Source organism: Nicotiana tomentosiformis, chromosome 3 (genome assembly GCF_000390325.3).
Source record: "Nicotiana tomentosiformis chromosome 3, ASM39032v3, whole genome shotgun sequence".
NCBI lineage: Eukaryota > Viridiplantae > Streptophyta > Magnoliopsida > Solanales > Solanaceae > Nicotiana > Nicotiana tomentosiformis.
Window position 1 is genome coordinate 63,750,330 of NC_090814.1, and position 20,099 is coordinate 63,770,428.

The 20,099-nt window shown below is 40.7% G+C and overlaps 1 protein-coding gene across 1 annotated transcript; it reads left to right on the forward strand.

Moving 5' to 3' along the window:
• The first annotated feature begins 13,924 nt into the window (after window positions 1–13,924).
• On the forward strand, window positions 13,925–15,707 carry LOC138907916 (uncharacterized). Its single transcript, XM_070198539.1, has 4 exons — window positions 13,925–14,187; window positions 14,590–14,731; window positions 15,045–15,137; window positions 15,225–15,707. The coding sequence occupies exons 1-4, from the start codon at window positions 13,925–13,927 to the stop codon at window positions 15,705–15,707; spliced, it is 981 nt and encodes a 326-aa protein (XP_070054640.1).
• The last annotated feature ends 4,392 nt before the right edge of the window (window positions 15,708–20,099 follow it).

Sequence of the window (20,099 nt, forward strand, 5' to 3'; positions counted from 1 at the left end):
CGGCTCCTCATCATAAGACAAATCCTTGTCCAACTGGACTAAGTTGAAATCCAATACATGAGATAAATCACCGTAATACTTCCTGAGCATAGAAACGTAGAATACTGGATGAACTACAACTAGACTAGGTGGCAGTGCAAGCTTGTAGGCCACCTCTCCAATCCTCTCAAGAATATCAAAATGTCTGATATACCTAGGGCTCAACTTGACCTTCTTTCCGAACCTTATAACACCCTTCATGGGTGAAACCCGGAGCAAGACCCGCTCTTCAACCATGAAGACAACATCACGAACCTTTCGATCCTCATAACCCTTCTATCTCGATTAGGCTGTACGAAGCCGATCTTGAATCAATTTAACCTTTTCCGAAGCATCCTGAATCAAGTCAGTACCCCTAGCCTCACTCGGCTCAAACCAACCCACCGGAGACCAACACCGCCTCCCATACAAGGCCTCATACAGATGCTCGATTGGTAACTGTTGTTATTGGCAAACTACATAAGCAGCAAGAACTGATCCCAAGAACCCCCGAACTCCATCACACATGCATAAAGCATATCCTCCAATATCTGGATAGTGCGCTCGGACTGTTTGTCCTTCTGAGGGTGGAATGCTATACTCGACTCAACCCGTGTGCCCAAGTCACATTGTACGTCCCTCCAGAATCGCAAGGTAAACTGCGTACCCTAGTCAGAGATGATGGATATCGGCACACCATGAAGTCAGACAATCTCGCGAATATAGACCTAGGCCAGCTACTCTGAAGAATAAGCAGTCACCATTGGAATGAAATGAGACGACTTGGTCAACCTATCCACAATCACCCATACTGCATCAAACTTCTTCTCAGTGTGTGGGAGCCTAACAACAAAATCCATGGTAACCCGCTCCCATTTCCACTCTGGAATCTCAAGCCTCTGAAGCAACCCACCTAGTCGCTGATGCTCATACTTCACTTGTTGACAATTTAGGCACCGAGCTACATACTCCACTATGTCTTTCTTCATCCTCCTCCACCAATAGTGCCTTCTCAAGTCCTGATACATCTTAGCAGTACCTGGTTGAATGGAGCACCGCGAACTGTGGGCTTTTTAAAGAATCAGCTCACACAAACCATCTACATTAGGCACACAAAGACGACCCTACATCCGTAACACACCATCATTCCCAATAGTAACCTCCTTGGCACCTCCGTGCTGAACCGTGTCATTGATGACAAGCAAATGGGGGTTGTCATATTAACACTCTCTAATACGGTCATATAAAGAAGACCAAGAAACCACACAAGCCAAAACTCGACTCGGCTCTGAAACATCCAATCTAACAAACTGGTTAACCAAGGCCTGAACATCGAATGCTAATGGCCTCTTCGCTACCATTAGATATGCTAAGCTGCCCAAGATCTCCGTCTTTCGTCTCAAGACATCAGCTACCACATTGGCCTTCCATGGATGATATAAAATGGTGATATCATTGTCCTTAAGAAACTCTAACCATCTCCACTACCGTAAGTTAAGATCCTTCTATTTTAATAGATGCTGTAGATTGTAGTGGTCGGTATAGACTTCACAAGGGACACCGTACAAATAGTGCCACCAAATATTCAAGGCATGAACAATAGCTGCTAACTTAAGGTTGTGGACATGATAATTCTTCTCATTTACCTTCAATTGTTTAGAAGTGTAGGTAACCACCCTACCGTCTTGCATTAATACCGCGCTGAGGCCAACATGCGATGCATCATATTACACAGTGTAAGACCCCGAACCCTTAGGCAACACTAACACTGGGGCTGTAGTCAAAGTAGTCTTGATATTTTGAAAGCTCTCCTCGCACTCCTCGGTCCACCTGAACGGAGCACCCTTCTGGGTCAATCTGGTCATAGGTGCAACAATAGATGAGAAACCCTCTACGAATTGACGGTAATACCCTGCCAAACAAAAAAACTCCGGATCTTAGTAGGTGAAGACGGTCTAGGTCAACTCTTCACTGCTTCAATCTTCTTCAGATCTACCTTGATCCCCTCACTCGACATTACTTGTCCCAAAAATGCCACCGAATCAAGCCAAAATTCATATTTTGAAAATTTTTCATATAACTTATTTTTTCTCAGGGTCTAGAGCATGGTCCTCAGGTGCTGCTTATGATCCTCCCGTCTCTGGGAGTATACCAAGATATCGTGCACCATGGAAGAAAACTAGGAATGTTATGCGAAGAAAGTAGAGAATGTGAAGATAGACTAATGATGATGAATATAACATGTTAAGATAACTAAATTAAGACATGAAAGAAATCTACATAGCTAAAACCGGTCAATATCAATATTTAGCCCGTGTACACACTCGTCACCTTGCGTACACGACTTTTCCATATCACAATTAACACAAACCAACACCAATCCTAAGGGGTAATTCCCCCACACAAAGTTAGGCAAGACACTTACCTCAAACACGCTAACTCATTCCACTAGTAAGCCTTTCCCTCGAATATCCAACTCTGAACGACTCAAATCTATCCAAAAAAAATTCATTCTATAAATATATACTATAGGAAATTATTCCAAATAATAAAGTTACGATCTTTAAAAAAAATAAAAAATTGACTCAAAAAGTCAACCCTGGCTCGCGTCTCGGAACCCGACAAAAATTATAAAATCTGAACACCTATTCGATAATGAGTCAAACCATACAAGAATTACTCAAACGACCTCAAACCTCCTTTCAAACCCCAAAATTTAGTCTAAGAAGTTTTCACCATTTTTCCCGAATTTTCAACTCAAATCACTAATTAAGTGATGAAAACTACAATGGCTTGGTGTAATATAGCCAAAATCGAGTTAGAACCACTTACCCCAATGATTTCCTTGAAAAACTCTCGAAATATCACCACAAACTGAGCTCTCCAAGCCCAAGAATGAAAAATGAAATAAAACCCTTGAAGCCCTTTATTTCTGCCCAGCGATTTTGCATCTGCCGACATAGGGTCGCATCTACGACGCCGCACCTGCCGAAAATCCATCGCAGGTGCGGTTCCAACTTAAGCCATGACTTTTCTCTTCTGTGTACCCAATGCGCTCCTGCGGACAAAATGCGATTCTGCGGACTACGTCCGCTTCTGTGATCCCTGATTTTCCTGGCCCTGTCCACATCTGCAACCAAAATCCTCGCACCTGGGTGCTCCCAGTTGCGGAAAGAACCTCACATCTACGATTCCTGCCTGGCCCAAAGCCCTTCGCTTCTGTGATTAGTCTCACGCATCTGTGTGTCCGCACCTACGGCCAAACCCTCAGCATATGCGATGAAACCAAAACAACAGTGGTTCAACAAAGCACACAATTTCGAAATTGTTCTGGATTCAATCCGAATCACATTCGAGGCCCCCGGGATCATGTATGAATATACCAACAAGTTCCAAATCAACTCAATTCAAGCCTACTGAAACTATGAACATCCAAATTTCAAAACTAACGTCGAATCATACCAAATAAATTCTGATTGACCTCAATGTTTGCACACAAGTCATAAATAATATGACAGACCTATTCCAACTTCCGGAATCGGAGTACGACCCCAATATTGATAAAGTCAACTCCTGATCAAACTTCTCAACCTTCCAAACCTTCAACTTTCTAGCTTTCACCAATTCAAGCCGAAACGACCTACATACCTGCAAATCAATATCCAGACATGCCCATAAGTCCATTATTACTATACAGAACTATTAGAACCGTCAAAATTCTATTCTGGAGTCATCTAAAAAAAGTCAATCTACAATCAAGTCTTTCAACTTAAGCCTCCAATTTTGGGACTATGTGTCCCATTTCACTCTAAAACTCACCCGAACCAAAACCAAACACCCCGGCAAGTCACATAACTATAATATAACATAGAAGAGGCAATAAATAGGGGATCAGGGCTAAAATACTCTAAACAACCCTCCGGATCGTTACATCATAGAAATGAGGGGCATCCTAGTCTTAAAATCTTCAAAAGGGGCATGTTTTGTCTGTTTTAAAAATGGGAGAATTTTGGTCATTAAGTCTTTAAAAGGGGCTCTAACTGTCATTTTCTCTTAATAGTTTGATAACTGTCTAGTGTTATTTGATTATTGAATTATCGGTTCGGGACTCGATTTCCTAATTTTATAATGATTTAACCGATAACTTAATAAACTTAAAGAGTTTATGGTTTATTATATTTTCTATCTTAAATAAGATAGAAAAATTTCAAAGAATCACTACAAATTTGATTATAGTAAAAATATATTTTGTCACATAAGATTCACTTTATGTCACCGAAGAATTTTGTGACGAAATTATTGTAAGGCCCTGTTAAAATATTTCTAATGATTTAATATTTTAAAGTACGCCAATGGTATTTGGGAATAACGTGTTAGAGTATTAAAGGAGACCCATGGGATAGAACCACATTATTTTAAAATGAAAAGTATATGTTTAAGGTGTGTTGAAACATACTAAGGAGTATTGTGAATGGGAAGAATTTGTGTGGAACAAGTAGGATACATTAAGTGGAAAGGATGTCTTAATTCGCACAAGATCCTACTTCAAACTCATGCTTCTACCAAACTATAACTACTTATGAGCTTATCTACCTATAAAATTAAAGACCTTTGAGTCTAGTTTCTAACGCTTCAAACCGTTCATCATTTGGACATTCCTACAATAGGTTATGTTCAAATACCCAAAGGATGGTCTGTAGCTCGCTACAGAGCTCGCGGGGCCAGGTCTGTAGCACACTAGACCGTGTTATATCCCTAGCGAGGCCAGGTATGTAGCTCTCTACAGAGCTCGTGAGGCCAGGTCTATAGCGCGATCTGGAATTTCGGAGTATCCATTTTCCTATTTTTATAACCCGACCCAATCTCGTTATATAAGCATTGTGGACCATGTTTTTTGGAAAATCTGACATTTTAGAGTGAGAGTGAGTGCCCTAGAGTGAGAAGATGTTCTTCAATAATTGTTCTTCAATTCTTGCTCAAGTTTTGGAAGATTAAGTAGGGAAACTCACTAGGTCTTCATCCTAGAGGTAAGATTCTACACCGTAACCCTCAATTTCGAATTTGTCTAGAAATGGGTAATTAGCAAGATAAATTTTGGGCATGAGAGTTGTTTATTTTACATGTATATGTGATCAAAGGGTGTAGGAAGATTGTTGAGCTAAAAATGGTAAAGATTGGGTTAAGGGATGATGGAATCCTCCATAAAAGGACCTTGAAACCTTAATGTACACCTAGTGTTTGATAAAATGCTAAAATGAGCTAGAACCATTATCATCGTCCTAATTTTGGTTAAACTTGTTATATTTCTAAAATAGATTGAAGTTGCTAAGAATTCCGAAATATTTAGAGTGTAAGGAAGCTCAAGTGAGGTATGTTGGCTAAATTCTTCTTTAAGAATTGGAATTCCCATTAGCCTTGTAAGTTCCAAGATGTTGATTACAAATCGAGTATTCCGATAAGTTTTGTGATAAAGATATATGTTCAATTCGTGTTTCAAATGCTCTTATCATATTGCATTATAAATTGAGGATGTGCTCCAAACTATGGATTGTGTATCCACATGTTATAATTTCAAGTCGTGATTTATGTGAAAGTTATTATGCCAAGTTGTGTAGAGATTGTGATTGTGATATAACTCCACCCTCATATATTGGGGTGAGGCGACATGACCACTTTGTATAGGGATTATGGTATTGTGGGACTGCACCTCCACCCGCATACATTGGGGTGAGGCGGCATAGCCACTTTGTGTTGGTATTGGTATCGTTGATGCATTTCCACCCGCATACATTGGAGTGAGGCGGCATAGCCTCTTTGTGTTGGTATTGATATCGTTGATGCATTTCCACCCGCATACATTAGGGTGAGGCAGCATAGACGCTTTGTGTAGGTTCTTGGTACTATGGTTATATATCCACCCGCATACATTGGGGTGAGGTGGCAGGGCCGCTTGAGTAGAGTTGTGGTATTGTACTTACACCTCCACCTGCATACATCGGGTGAGGCAGCGGGGCCGCTTTGTGTGAAGATGGTTACAAAGGATCTCATCTTAAATCCTCTAAATGTTATTGATAGATCTCGATAAGCTTACTCGGGTTTCAACGGTTATCTATATTATTCTATCGCCCCCCTGATTTATCACATTCAAATTGTATTTATAAATTCTTAAATTGGTGTTTGATTTTCATACTAGTACTATTCGACGGTACTAACGTCCCTTTTACCGGGGCGCTGTATCTTTAAATGGATGCAGGTGGTTCCACAACATGAGGTATTGATCAGTGATAGTATTACACCTCCTTCCCAACTGACTTGGTGAGCCCCACTTCATCCCGGGGTCAAGTATCATTTGTTCATTGTGTGTTTTGTTTGAGGTATATCCGGGGCCTTATTGCCGGCATTATCATTATACTCTTCTTCATCTATAGAGGTTCCGTAGACATAGTGTGGGTTGTGTATTGGTGCTGGGAAAGACAAACTATGTTATGTTGTGGTTGTATTACTTGTCCCATTTGAGACTTTAAAAATGATGAAAACTACTGGTAATAGATTGGTATTGGAGACATGATCACATTTTTGTGTAATTAATTAAAATATGTATTATCTTCATTCGTGGATGAGTTTGGGTAGAAGAAAATCTAACAGGCTTGCTCAGTCGCATTCACTCGGTTGAGCGCCGGTCGCGTTTCTCAGTTTTGGGGCGTGACAAACTTGGTATCAGAGCCTAAGGTTTTAAAGTGTCCTAGGATGTGTCGGAGCTGTGTCTAGTAGAGTCCTTCTTATCGGTGTGTTGTCGACCATATCTATAAGTTGGAGGCTACATGGACATTTTAGGAATGTTACCCTTCTTCAACACTCCAGATCGTGCGATAGAGTTTGACTATGAGATTATCTTCTAACTCGTGCGTTGAGGTTCAAGGTAAGTTTAAACGCTCTTTTGTTCATTATAGGTAATGTTGTCATATGACGTGACAAATGGGTTAAGGCTTGAATATTAAATAGATGGCATATGTATCATGTTGAATGAATGATATGGCCATATAAGATAAGTATATAGTACCATGAGCATACTTTATATGAGAAGAGTGCTCGAAGTGATTACCCACCTCCAATGAGGCATTGACGTGATAAATGAGACCTAAGCATAACTTGTACATGTGGATAGTGTGGGAACTATGTATATGATTCTAAGATGTAAGACAAATTTGTTATATAGGCACGTGATATATGAAAGGCGTGGCCTGGAGAGTAATGATAAATGTGTAGGTCTCGCACGGGAGACAAGAAGTTATCAAAGGAGAGTCAATTGAACCATAATGAAAAGACCCTAGCACTAGGAATATTATAAAAATCCTAGGAATGTGCGAAGTTGTGTTACACTCCAAAAAGGATATTGACACGAGGGATTTGGATCCCAGGCCTATATGGCTGAATAAGTGTAGAGAACTTATGAGGTTAATACCATGGGGACTTAAATCTCCCTAATAGTCAATCATATACTAGAGGACTAGAGATGTGAAACATGTGTCCCTCAAATTTCTAAATTCAAGATTTGTGTCGAAATTTGAAACATTCACCCCAAGTGGGGAGGGAAGGACCATAGTGAGGCTACTTAAGTGTAATAAAACGAGAGTAGGGCCATGTAGCTATGATGTATGGATATTTTGTTGAAGACATGTGTAGTCTAGAAAAGTGGTAAGGGATAACGTGATTCTCTGAAAGGAAATGCAAAAGATAAACCACTAGTACAAAAATAACGTGGAAGGTTAAGAAATGTAAATTCTTCGTACGTAAGAATATACATGACAAAGTCAACGATACTAGAAACTAAGAGTAAGGTTTGAAAAAAGGGTTTTATACTTGTTAGAGAGTCAGGGACAATCGAACTCAAGGAAGTACTACAAATCAAATGTCAAAGGCTTGCGAGTTCTTAGAATGAGTTAATCACAGATTTGCAATTTAGCTAAAGTTCCAAGGCTTTAAGAAAGACAGAACGAGTGGGAGAGATAAATGTGATGTTATAATAACCCAAGAGTGCATCTGGACTTCATGGAGAGTCTCTTAAGAATCTTACAGGCAAGGAAGTGTTAAGTGATACATGGATGGACACACTTTCCCACGGATATCCCAACAGGTGTCGAGAAGCGATCAAGATGAATTCCCAACTAAGGGAAATGACCACGTAACGTATGGAAGAGTGCATAGCTATTCACTAACAAGGAGGAATGAGGCAAGAAGAATTTTAAGAAAATCTATAAATTGAGATGGTCATGGTTATCGCAAAATAGTTCGTATCAGAATGGTGGACTCTCTAGAGCACAAGTATTAATAGAAGATATAAAGGATCAACTATAATGTAGCCGACTTGAGTGACACTGAATATCAACTAAACGATTTAGAGGGAGTTCATGTCTACATATTACATTGGAAAGTGAGATTACTGGTGATGAAGTAGTGGTGTGATAAACTCAACAAACCAGACACAATAATACTACGAGTTCATGGGAGGCAGACAAGTGTATGGCACAATAAGGCTGTCAGCTATGAATTAAGGGCAAAAAGGGAAATGTTCGAAACAGATTGAGAGAGGATGAACACTTGTTACGAACCAAACATGTTTAACATGATAGATCTTAGACTGTAATACTAGGAAACACTATTGGTAACTACAATACGGGGAATAAGGTGAGTTACTCATCGAGGATGGAATCAGGTGGACTAAGTCCTACACTTATAAAGAAAACAAGAAGTCGCCGTTGAAGAATTTAGGAGGATCTCAAGTTTTAGAAAAGGCCCTGTTCGGGCCAATGACTTTTGTTAAAGTGAATATATATGAAGGATGTTGATATGTGTTTTGGGAAGTGTTTAGTAGTAAATAGGGATCGTGAGAATGTTCACGAGGGAAGTAGAATGGTTTCTTAAAATCCTATAAGACTTATAAGGAGGAAAGAGGGTGGCTAAGAAAGGTATGAGCATGATGGTGATGTTATCAGGGTGTGTGCGCAAGCTAGTAGATGTTATTCATTTGAAACTGATGGTCCTATAAGAAAACTGACCTAGTAATGTCTTTTGTTGAGAAATTTGGGAAAAACAAGTTGCAAGTACTAATAAGACTATAACCGTATCAAGGAAATATTTGTAGAACTCAATTCCTAGGAGGTCATATGAAAGAGAAATGTTATATAGATGTTCCACTAATGATGCAATGTGGCAAGACGATCATTTATGCTTCAAGGTAACTCAAGAATCATGAAAAGAACTACCTAACACATGACTTGGAACTTGAGGCGGTGGTATTTGCATTGAAAATTTGGCGTCATTAATTGCATGGGTCCATGTGGATGTATTCACGGACCATAAGAGTGTTCAATATATTTTCAAATAAAAGGAATTGAATCTGAGGCAGAGAGATGGCTTGAGTTACTCAAGGACTACGACATTGATATTCTATATCATCCCAGAAAGGCTAATGTTGTGGCAAATGCCCTTAGGAGGAAATTCATGGGTAGTTTAGCACACTTGAGGCATATCAAAGTCCATTGGCCAAAGAAGTTCATCGATTGGCTAGTTTGGGAGTTCGTCTTGCGTACTCTCGTGAAGGAGGGGTGATTGTACAAAATATGGCTGAATCATCACTTGTTGTGGAAGTTAAGGAGAAACAGTACAACGATCCATTATTGGCACACCTAAATAGGGGATTCATAAACATAAGATCATGGACTTTTCTCTTGGCATGGATGATGGTACACTAAGGTACCAAGGGCGACTATGTGTTCCAAACGTTGATGGTCTCCGTGAAGAGATTATGATCGAAGATCACACTTCTAGGTATTCCGTGCACCTAGGTTCTACGAAAATATATCATGATCTTAAGGAAGTCTATTGGTGGAATGATATGAAAAGGAATGTAGCGGAGTTTGTGGCAAAGTGTCCAAATTGTCAGCAAGTGAAGGACAAACACCAACGGCCCGGTGGATTGGCACAGAATATAGAAGTTCCAATGTGGAAGTGGGAAATGATTAATATGGACTTTGTGGTAGGATTACCTCATACTCCTCGTAAGTTTGACTCGATTTGGGTGATTGTGGATCGACTCACGAAATCAGCACACTTCTTGCCGGTTAAGGTTACCGATACATTGGAACAATATGCTCAGTTGTATATCAAAGAAATAGTCAGGTTGCATGGCACCCCAGTTTCCATCATTTCTGATCGGGGAGCACAATTCACTGCTAAATTTTGGAAGAAATTTTAGCAAGGCTTGGGTACTCAGGTGAATCTTAGTACAACCCTTCACCCACAGATTGACGGGCAGACATAGCGGACTATTCAGATGCATGAGGATATGTTGTGCGCTTGTGTTCTAAACTTCATAAGTAGTTGGTATGATCATTTACCACTCATAGAATTTGCCTACAACAATAGCTATCACGCTAGCATTCAGATGGCACCGTTCGAGGCTTTATATGGTAGGAGATGTAGATCTCCCATTGGGTGGTTTGAAATTGGGGAAAAAGAGTTGATATGGATAGACCTCATGCATCAGGCTATGGAAAAAGTTAAAATCATTAAGGAGTGGTTGAAGACTGCTCAGAGTTGTCAGAAGTCCTATTCGGATGTTCGTCGTAGGAATTTGGAGTTCAAAGAAGATGATTGGGTATTCTTGAAAGTTTCCCTCATGAAGGGTGTAATGCGATTTGGTAAAAAAGAAAATTGAGTCCGAGGTATGTTAGACCGTACAGAATCATTCAGAGGATTGGTTAGGTGGCGTACAAACTTGAGCTACCACCTGAGATGTCATTAGTGCACCCAGTATTTCATGTGTCTATGTTGAAGAAAGTAGTTGGAGACCCGACACTCATTGTTTCGGTTGAAACTGTTTAGATTAATGAGGAATTGACTTATGAAGAAATTTCAGTTTCTATTCTTGATAGGCAAGTACGAAAGCTAAGAAATAAAGATATTGCTTCTGTGAAAGTGTTATGGGGAAACCCGCAGGTTGAAGAGTCCACTTGGGATGCCGAAGAAGAGATGAAGAAGAAGTACCCTCATTTGTTTGAATAGCTATGCAATCGTTTCTTTGAAATTGTTCCCTATGAATTGTGTGTCACTTGTACAATTTATGCTAAGTGTGTTCCTTTCCGGTAATGTATTGCTTATAAGTCCACGGTCGGTGTTGTTTCATATAATGTTGCTTCATTGGATTATGTATATGTTGTTAGATTGGTTTCTGAGGTTCTTTGACAGGTGGATAGGCCCAATTACAGAGGAGACTCCGTAAGATCATACTTCAAACGCATTATGCTACCAATATATAACGACTTATGCGGTGGTCTACCTATAAAATTAAAGCCCTTTGAGTTTAGTTTCTAACGATCCAAACTGTTCATTATTTGGACATTCCTACAATAAGTTATGTTCAAATACCCAAAGGCTGGTCTGTAGCTCGCTACAGAGCTAGCGGGGCCAGGTCTGTAGCACGCTAGACCATGCTATATCCCTCGCGAGGTTAGGTCTGTAGCTCGCTACAGAGCTCGCGAGGCCAGGTCTGTAGCCTGATCCGGAATTTCGGAGTATCCATTCTCCTATTTTTATAACACGACCCAATCTCGTTATATAAGCATTGTGGACCATTGTTATTTGGAAAATCTGACATTTTAGAGTGAGAGCGAGTGCCCTAGAGTGGGAAGGTGCTCTTCAATAATTGTTCTTCAATTACCAGGAAATATCAACCTAGAGAGAGAAAACTGCACATAAAGGAAACAATTTGATCATTTGAAATGTCTGTTTACTTGCTTAGAGTTAATTGATGAACTTAGAGAATAAAGGAAAGTAAAATTTCGATTTTTTATATTTTTATTTTAATTAATAATATGTATTTTGTGTAATATCATATATATTTTGGTACGGCATCGGTATTTCATTTAAAAATACCAAATACCATATTTTTTTAAAAACTTAAACCAAATACCATACCGAATACCAAAATATCGAATACCGAATACCAAAAATTTCAGTTTCTGTACGGTAATTCGGTATTTACCAAATTATGCACAACCCTAGAGGTAGAGGCTGGGGGATGGCTCCAGCTCCTGTCAGAGGAAGAGGGTGTCCTAGAGTTGCTCTCATTGTAGCACCAGTGGATCTAGTGGAGGATCCTGTTATTGAGGAGTGGATGAGATGCCTACACCTGAGACAACCCCGGCAGATTTCATGACCACACGGGATTCCAAGAGGTTATGGGCTGTATGTTGCGCTTCATGGACTCCATGACGCAGACTGGTTTATTTCCAACGAACCCAGCCATATCTCAGGTGGGACGGGGAGAATAGACTCCTACTGCTCAGGCTACAAGACACACTGCCGCCATTTATCAGACCCCAGGTGCACTACCTGAGGGCGGGGCCCAACCAGTTACAGCGGTTGTGCCAGAGTCTATACCAATTGTGACTGTTGATCAGCAGAAGCATCTCAAATGGACTTGACTTCACATTCTAACTTTGGGGGTGAGGGTAAAAGGACCCCAGGATTTCATTGACCGGTTCAAGGATAGTCTACGGAACATGGGGATATTAGAGTCCAACAGGGTGTACTTCACCACCTTCCGCTTGAGGGAAAAGCCCGCAAATGGTGGCAGGCTTCCCTTCTTAGCAGTCCAGCATGTTCACCTTCCTTGACTTGGGATCAGTTTATGCATCTGTTCTTGGAGAAGTACATACCACATTTTGAGAGACATGAGCTTCGAGGTTAGTTTGAGGGACTCCATCAGGGTCGCATGTTTGTGACCAACTATGAGGCGATATTCACTGACTTGTCTTGCCATGCAGCTATTATACTCCCAACAAATGCAGAGAGGGTACGGAGGTTCCTTGCGGGTCTGCACCCTGAGATTCAGGTATCTATGGCCCATGAAGTAGAGATGGGAACTCCCTTTCATCAGGTTGTGGATATAGCTTGGAGGATCAAGTGTGTTCGTAACCGTAATAGAGAGTTCGTACCGAGGGACAAGCGGCTCCGGCATTTTGGAGGATTCAGTGGCACCCCACCCGGGGGCAGAGGCCAGTTTGAGGGGTCAGTCTAGTAGGCCCATGCAGTCAGCACCACCGCCTGCTTGAAGTGTCCTAGCATGACCTTACTTCAGTACCATTCCATAGAGTACTTTCCGTCCGTTAGCTATTCAGGATTCCTTCGGTCGGTATTCAGGCCATCAGGGTCAGACATCATGTCTGCAGTCCACTATTCCGAGGGGTTATTTTGAGTGTGGGGATCTTGTCCATGTGAAGAGGTTGTTTCCCAGACTTTGGGGCAAGGCCGAGAAGCAGGACCATCGACACATAATTACCACACCAGCTACCACACTGCCCGCTAGGTTGGCCAGAGGCGGAGGGCAGGTGGATAGGGGTCACCTTAGAGGTGGAGGCTAGTTAGGTGGCGCTCCGGCTAGATTCTCTGCTTTCCCCGCTAGGCCAGAGGCAGTCGTCTCTAATGCAATGATCACAAGTAGTATTTCTGTCTGCTGTAGGGATGCCTCAGTATTTTTGATCCAGGGTCTACTAACTCCTATGTCTCTTCTGTATTTTCTCCTTATCTGGATGTGTCTCGTGAGTCCTTGGGCATTCCTATATATGTGTCCACGCTAGTGGGTGATTCTGTTATTGTGGATCGAGTCTACCGATCCTGTGTGGTGACTTTCTGTAGATATGAGACCAGAGCGAATCTTCTATTGCTCGATATGGTTGATTTCGAGGTTATCTTGGGCATGGACTGGTTGTCCCCGTACCATGCCATTCTTGATTGTTATGCCAAGATTGTTACCTTGGCGATGCTTGAGTTGCCCAGATAAGAGTGGAAGGGTTTGTCTATTGGTACTTGTAGCCGGGTTATTTATTTATTGAAGGCTCAAAATATGGTCGAGAAGGGTTATTTGGCCTACTTAGCCTTTGTTCGGGATACTACTACAGAGACTCCCACGTTAGCTTTACTGCCGGTGCTACGAGATTTTTCTGATGTATTTCCTGTTGATCTATCATGCATGCCGCTGGATCGTGATATCGATTTCGACATTGATTTGGTGCCAGACATCCAACCTATTTCTACTTTGCCTTATCGTATGGCTACTAAGGAGATGAGAGAGTTAAAGGAGAAACTTCAGGAGTTGCTTGAGAAGGGGTTCATTAGACCCAGTGTGCCGCCTTGGGGCGCACCAGTGTTTTTTGTGAAGAATAAGAATAGGAGTATTTAGATGTGCATTGATAAATGCAGTTGAACAAAGTTACCATTAAGAACAAGTACCCGTTGCCACATTGATGATTTGTTCGACCAGTTGGATGATACCAGGGTGTTCTCTAAGATCGACTTGAGATTTGGTTATCATCAGCTGAAGATTCATGCTTCGAATATTTTGAGGACAATTTTCTGGAATAGATATGGCCACTATGAGTTTTTAGTGATGTCCTTCGGCTTGACTAGCACCCCGATGAAGTTTATGTATTTGATGAACCGAGTGTTCATACCATATCGCGACTCATTTTTCATTTTCTTCTTTGACGACATATTGATCTATTCATGTAGAATGGAGGAGCACGAGCAGTATTTGAGGTTAGTGCTTCAGACCTTGCGGGAACATAAGCTTTATGCTAAGTTCTCCAAGTGCGAGTTGTGGTTGGATTTTGTGGCTTTCTTGGGGCATGTTGTATTAGTTGAGGGTATTAAGGTGGATCTAAGAAAGATTGGGGCAGTCTAGAGTTGGCCGCATCCTACCATAGTGACCGAGATCAGGAGTTTCTTGGGGTTAACATGTTATTATCATCGATTCGTAGAGGGATTCTCATCTATTATAGCGCCCTTGAATTAGATTGACCCATAAGGGTGCTCTGCTTATATGGTCCAATGATTGCGAGGCGAGCTTTCAGAAGCTCAAGACCGCTTTGACTACAACACTGGTGTTAGAGTTGCCTTCCGGTCCAAGGATGTATACCGTGTATTGCGATACTTCAAGCGTTGGCTTGGGTTGTGTATTGATGCAGGAGGGGCAAGTTATTGCATATGCTTCAGGTCTACTGAAGCCCCACGAGAAGAATTACCCCGTGCATACTTTGGAGTTGGCCGCAATAGTTCATGTTCTCAAAATTTGGAGGCATTATCTCTATGGGCTGTCCTGTGAAGTTTACACCAATCATCGTAGCTTGCATCATTTGTTTAAGTAGAGGGACCTTAATTTGAGGCAGCACATGTGGCTTGAGTTACCGAAGGACTATGACATTACCATCCTTTATCATCCGGGCAAGGAAAATGTGGTTGCGGATGCCTTGAGCAGAAAGGACGAGAGTATGGGTAGTTTGACATTCATTTCGACAAAGGAGAGGCCATTGTTTTATGACATTCAGTTCTTAGCTAACAGACTTGTGAGGTTGGATATTTCAGAGCCTAGTCGTGTCCTTGCATGTGTTGTGGCCCAGACTTCATTACTTGAGCGGATCAAGGCTCGTCAGTACGATGATCCACACTTGTTGGTCCTTAGAGAGACGATGCTACAAGGTGGTGCAAAGGAGGTTACTATTAGTGAGTATGGTGTTCTCCGACTCCAGGGTCGCCTATATGTTCCTAATGTTGATGTATTAAGGGAGAATATTCTAGAGGAGGCACACAATTATCGGTATTCCATTCATCCAGGTGCTACGAAGATGTAACGCGACCTGAGAAAACATTATTGGTGGTAATGGATGAAGAAGGACATAGTTGAGTATGGATCAAGATGTCTAAATTTTCAGCAGGTTAAGTATGAGCACCAGAGGCCATGTGGCCTAGTCCATCAAAGATTAAAATGAGAAGTTTTGAAGACACTCACAAAATAATCAAAAATCCCCTTGCTCATTCAATGATTAAAAACTATTCCCTTTGCTCATTCAAATATTAAAAACTAACATAATTACAATGTAATAATCTTTACCAAAATATGGAATTCTTACATGGCATCTAAATAATCATGCATCCTTATCCTCTCTTGTGAGTTCCTTCCACTTTTTTGGAAATGAAAGAAAGTTTCGAGCAATAACTCCTTAGTCATTTGATAACTTTTCTGATGGAATTACTCTAGCCTCCCTTTAGCAACTGGGATGCTTATAATCATCTTAGTTCCTATAGACTTCTTCATTTTTGCAAGAACTTTTTCCATTGTAACAACCCGACCGGTTATTTTGCTTACTATATCCCCGTTCCCTTAATTAGGACTCCCCATGTGTACTTTTACTGTTTTATGACTTGCGGGGATGGTTGGTTTAGGTTTGGAAGGATTCGGGTTGAAATCGGAACACTAAGTTCCGTAATAGTGGCCTAAGGTGGCCAAGTTTGACTTGAGTCAACATTTTGAGTAAACAACCTTGGAACCGAGATTTGAAGTTTTCAATAGGTTCGTATGATAATTTTGGACTCGGGCGTGTGTTCAGATCGGGTTTCAGGTGATCCGGGAGTGTTTCAGCGCTTAATATGGAAAGTTGGTTGATTGAAGGTTTTCTAGTTCTTTAAATTTGGGTTGGAGTAGACTTTGGTGTTATCAAGGCCCGTTTGGGATTTTTATTCTGGGAAGAGTTTTGTATGGTGATTTATGACTTGTACGCAAAATTTGGCGTCATTGCGAGTTTGATTTGATAGGAATCAGATGAGCGGTAGTGTTTTTAGAAGTTCTTTAGTTTCATGTTGAATACATGTGCTTTGAGGTCCGATTCGTGATTTCAGACGCTATTTGGATGACTCGATCATGCGAGCGAGCTCATATTATATTTTTAGACTTGTATTTATGTTTGGTTTGGAGCCCCGAGGGCTCGGGTGGGTTTCAGATGCATTTCAAAATAATTGGAAGAGTTCGAAATGTGCTGGTGTAATCCGGTGCCCAGGTCTTGCATTCGCATGTTTTCGATCGCAATTGCGATGTTAGGCCTAGTTTACTGGGTTCGCATTTTTTATGGGCACCTGGGTAAGCTGGTTCGCATTTGTGTTCCTTTCGGCCTCATTTTCGGAAGTCAAATGTTCGCAATTACGAACAATATGTCGCATTTGTGACTATAGCAGGTGTGTGAAAGACTTCGTTTTTGTGATGGTTTCTTCACATTTGAAGGGATCACATTTGCGAACCCCATGTCGCAATTGCAACACCTGCGACTGGACATAAGAGTTGAGGGATGGGATTTTGGTCTCATTTTCATATTTTGGAACCCTAGACTCATCGGGAGGCAATTTTGAAGAGGGATTTTCATCTACAATCTTTGGGTAAGTGATTTTGTTTAATTTCCAACTATTTTACATGATTATACATGAGATTTAATGTCAAAATTACTATAATCAAAGTGCAATTTTGAGAAACATTTCCATTGGACTCGGATTTAAGTTTTGAGAGTCGATTTGGACTCAGATTTTGAAACAAAACACATTTATGGACTGGTGAGGTTATGGTTAACTTTTATATTCGAATATTTCCGAAATCCGGGCACGTGGGCTCGGGGTGAATTTTAGGAATCTTCCCAATTGGTTTGGGTAATTACTCTAATAGCTAAAATATGAACTTTTGAGTAGTTTATACGACTTTTGGTTAGTTTCGAAGTCCTCACCGTTGTTTAAGGAGTTCTAGTGAGGTTGAAGAGCCGGTTAAGAATATGAAATTGAGGTAAGTCTCTTGCCTAACCTTGCAAGAGTGAACTTATCGCCTTAGGTGTATTAATTGTGGTGTGCTACTTGTTGTGGGGAGCTACGTACGCACGAGGTGATGAGAGTCCGTACGTAGCTATATTCATGATATGTCAGTGTAGACTTAGATTCACATCATGCCTTTAATTGTGCTATTTATGCCTATCATGTGTATTAATTTTGTTGATTTTAACTGAGATCGAGATTTTTTTAAATAAAGATATCAGCTTAGCCTCTACTTTTATAAAGTTGGGAAATATTTGATTAACTATAGATCTGTGTCTTCTCTTTCTCGCACGTGTTTCCGCGAGCGAGGTAAATTACTCTACGCTTATGGGATTGGGTCGTTCGCATCAGCAATGAAATAAATTCCTCTTATGGGATCGGGCTGTTTGCCTCGGCAGGTTGGTAAGACTATTCTTATAGGATCAGGCCGTTCACCTCGGCAATATGGTAGCACTACTCTTATGGGATCGAGTCGTTCGCTTCAACAGGCTGGTAACACTATCCTTAGGGGATCAAGCTGTTCACCTCGGCAGTACTGAGTATCACTATTTCTATAGGACTGGGTCATTCGCCTCGGAAGTTTCGTGCTTAATAATCGAAACTGAAAATTGGGTTGTGGGACGATGTAATCCTCCATAAAAGGAGCTTGAAACCTTAATGCACACCTAGTGTTTGATAAAATGCTCAAATGAGCTAGAACCATTATCATCGTCCTAATTTTGGTTCAACTTGTTATATTTCTAAAATAGATTGAAGTTGCTAAGAATTCCGAAATATTTAGAGTGTAAGGAAGCTCAAGTGAGGTATGTTGGCTAAATTCTTCTTTAAGAATTGGAATTCCTATTAGCCTTGTAAGTTCCAAGATGTTGATTACAAATCGAGTATTCCGATAAGTTTTGTGATAAAGATATATGTTCAATTCGTATTTCAAATGCTCTTATCATATTGCATTATAAATTGAGGATGTGTTCCAAACTATGGATTGTGTATCCACATGTTATAATTTCAAGTCGTGATTTATGTGAAAGTTATTATGCCAAGTTATGTAGAGATTGTGATTGTGATACAACTCCACCTGCATATATTGGGGTGAGGCGGCATGACCATTTTGTGTAGGGATTATGGTATTGTGGGACTGCACCTCCACCCGCATACATTGGGGTGAGGCGGCATAGCCGATTTGTGTTGGTATTGGTATCGTTGACGCATTTCCACCCGCATACATTGGGGTGAGGCGGCATAGCCGCTTTGTGTAGGTTCTTGGTACTGTGGTTATATATTCACCCGCATACATTGGGGTGAGGCGGCATGGCCGCTTGAGTAGATTTGTGGTATTGTACTTACACCTTCACCCGCATACATCGGGTGCGGCGGCGGGGCCGCTTTGTGTGAAGATAGTTACAGAGGATCTCATCTTAAATCCTCTAAATGTTATTGATAGCTCTTGCTAAGCTTACTCGGGTTTGGTTTTCATACTAGTACTATTCGACGGTACTAACGTCCCTTTTACCGGGGGCGCTGCATCTTTAAATGGATGCAAGTGGTTCCACAACATGAGGTATTGATCAGTGATATCAGTACACCTTCTTCCCAGCTGACTTAGTGAGCCCCACTTCATCCCGGGGTTATGTATCATTTGTTCTTTGTGTATTTTGTTTGAGGTATAGCCGGGGCCTTGTTGCCGGCATTATCATTGTGCTCTTCTTCATCTATAGAGGCTCCGTAGACATAGTGTGAGTTGTGTATTGGTGTTGGAAAAGACAAACTATGTTATGTTGTGGTTGTATTACTTGTCCCATTTGAGACTTTAAAAATGATGAAAACTATTGGTAATAGATTGTATTGGAGACATGATCACGTTTTTGTATAATTAATGAAAATATGTATTATCTTCATTCGTGGATGAGTTTGGGTAGAAGAAAATCTAACAGGCTTGTTCGGTCGGGTTCACTCGGTTGAGCGCCGATCGCGCTCCTCGGTTTTGGGGCGTGACAATTGTTTTGGTCAATGTTTTGTCTCTGAGACACCTTCACTAATAATATACAAAGGAAATTTTTTGTTTCGTCGCTAAATAATGATATATAAACTACAAAATTTATTTTTTGTCCCCAAATACGTAATATTTATGACATATTTATTTGTCATAAAAAGTACATTTTTTAACTTAATAGTGCAGTTTCGTCCCTAAAAAGTGCAATAATGCCGACGAAACGACCTCATTGCTAAATATTTAGTTAATTAGCGACGGTCAATTGTCTCTAAAGCCGTGCGATTTTCGCAGCTAAAAAAATATAATTTCGTCACTAAAGACTATCTTTTATATACAAAAAAGGTATTTCGTCCCAAAATATATAAATTAGTGACACTTATAATTTTGTAGTTAAAACTATAATCTC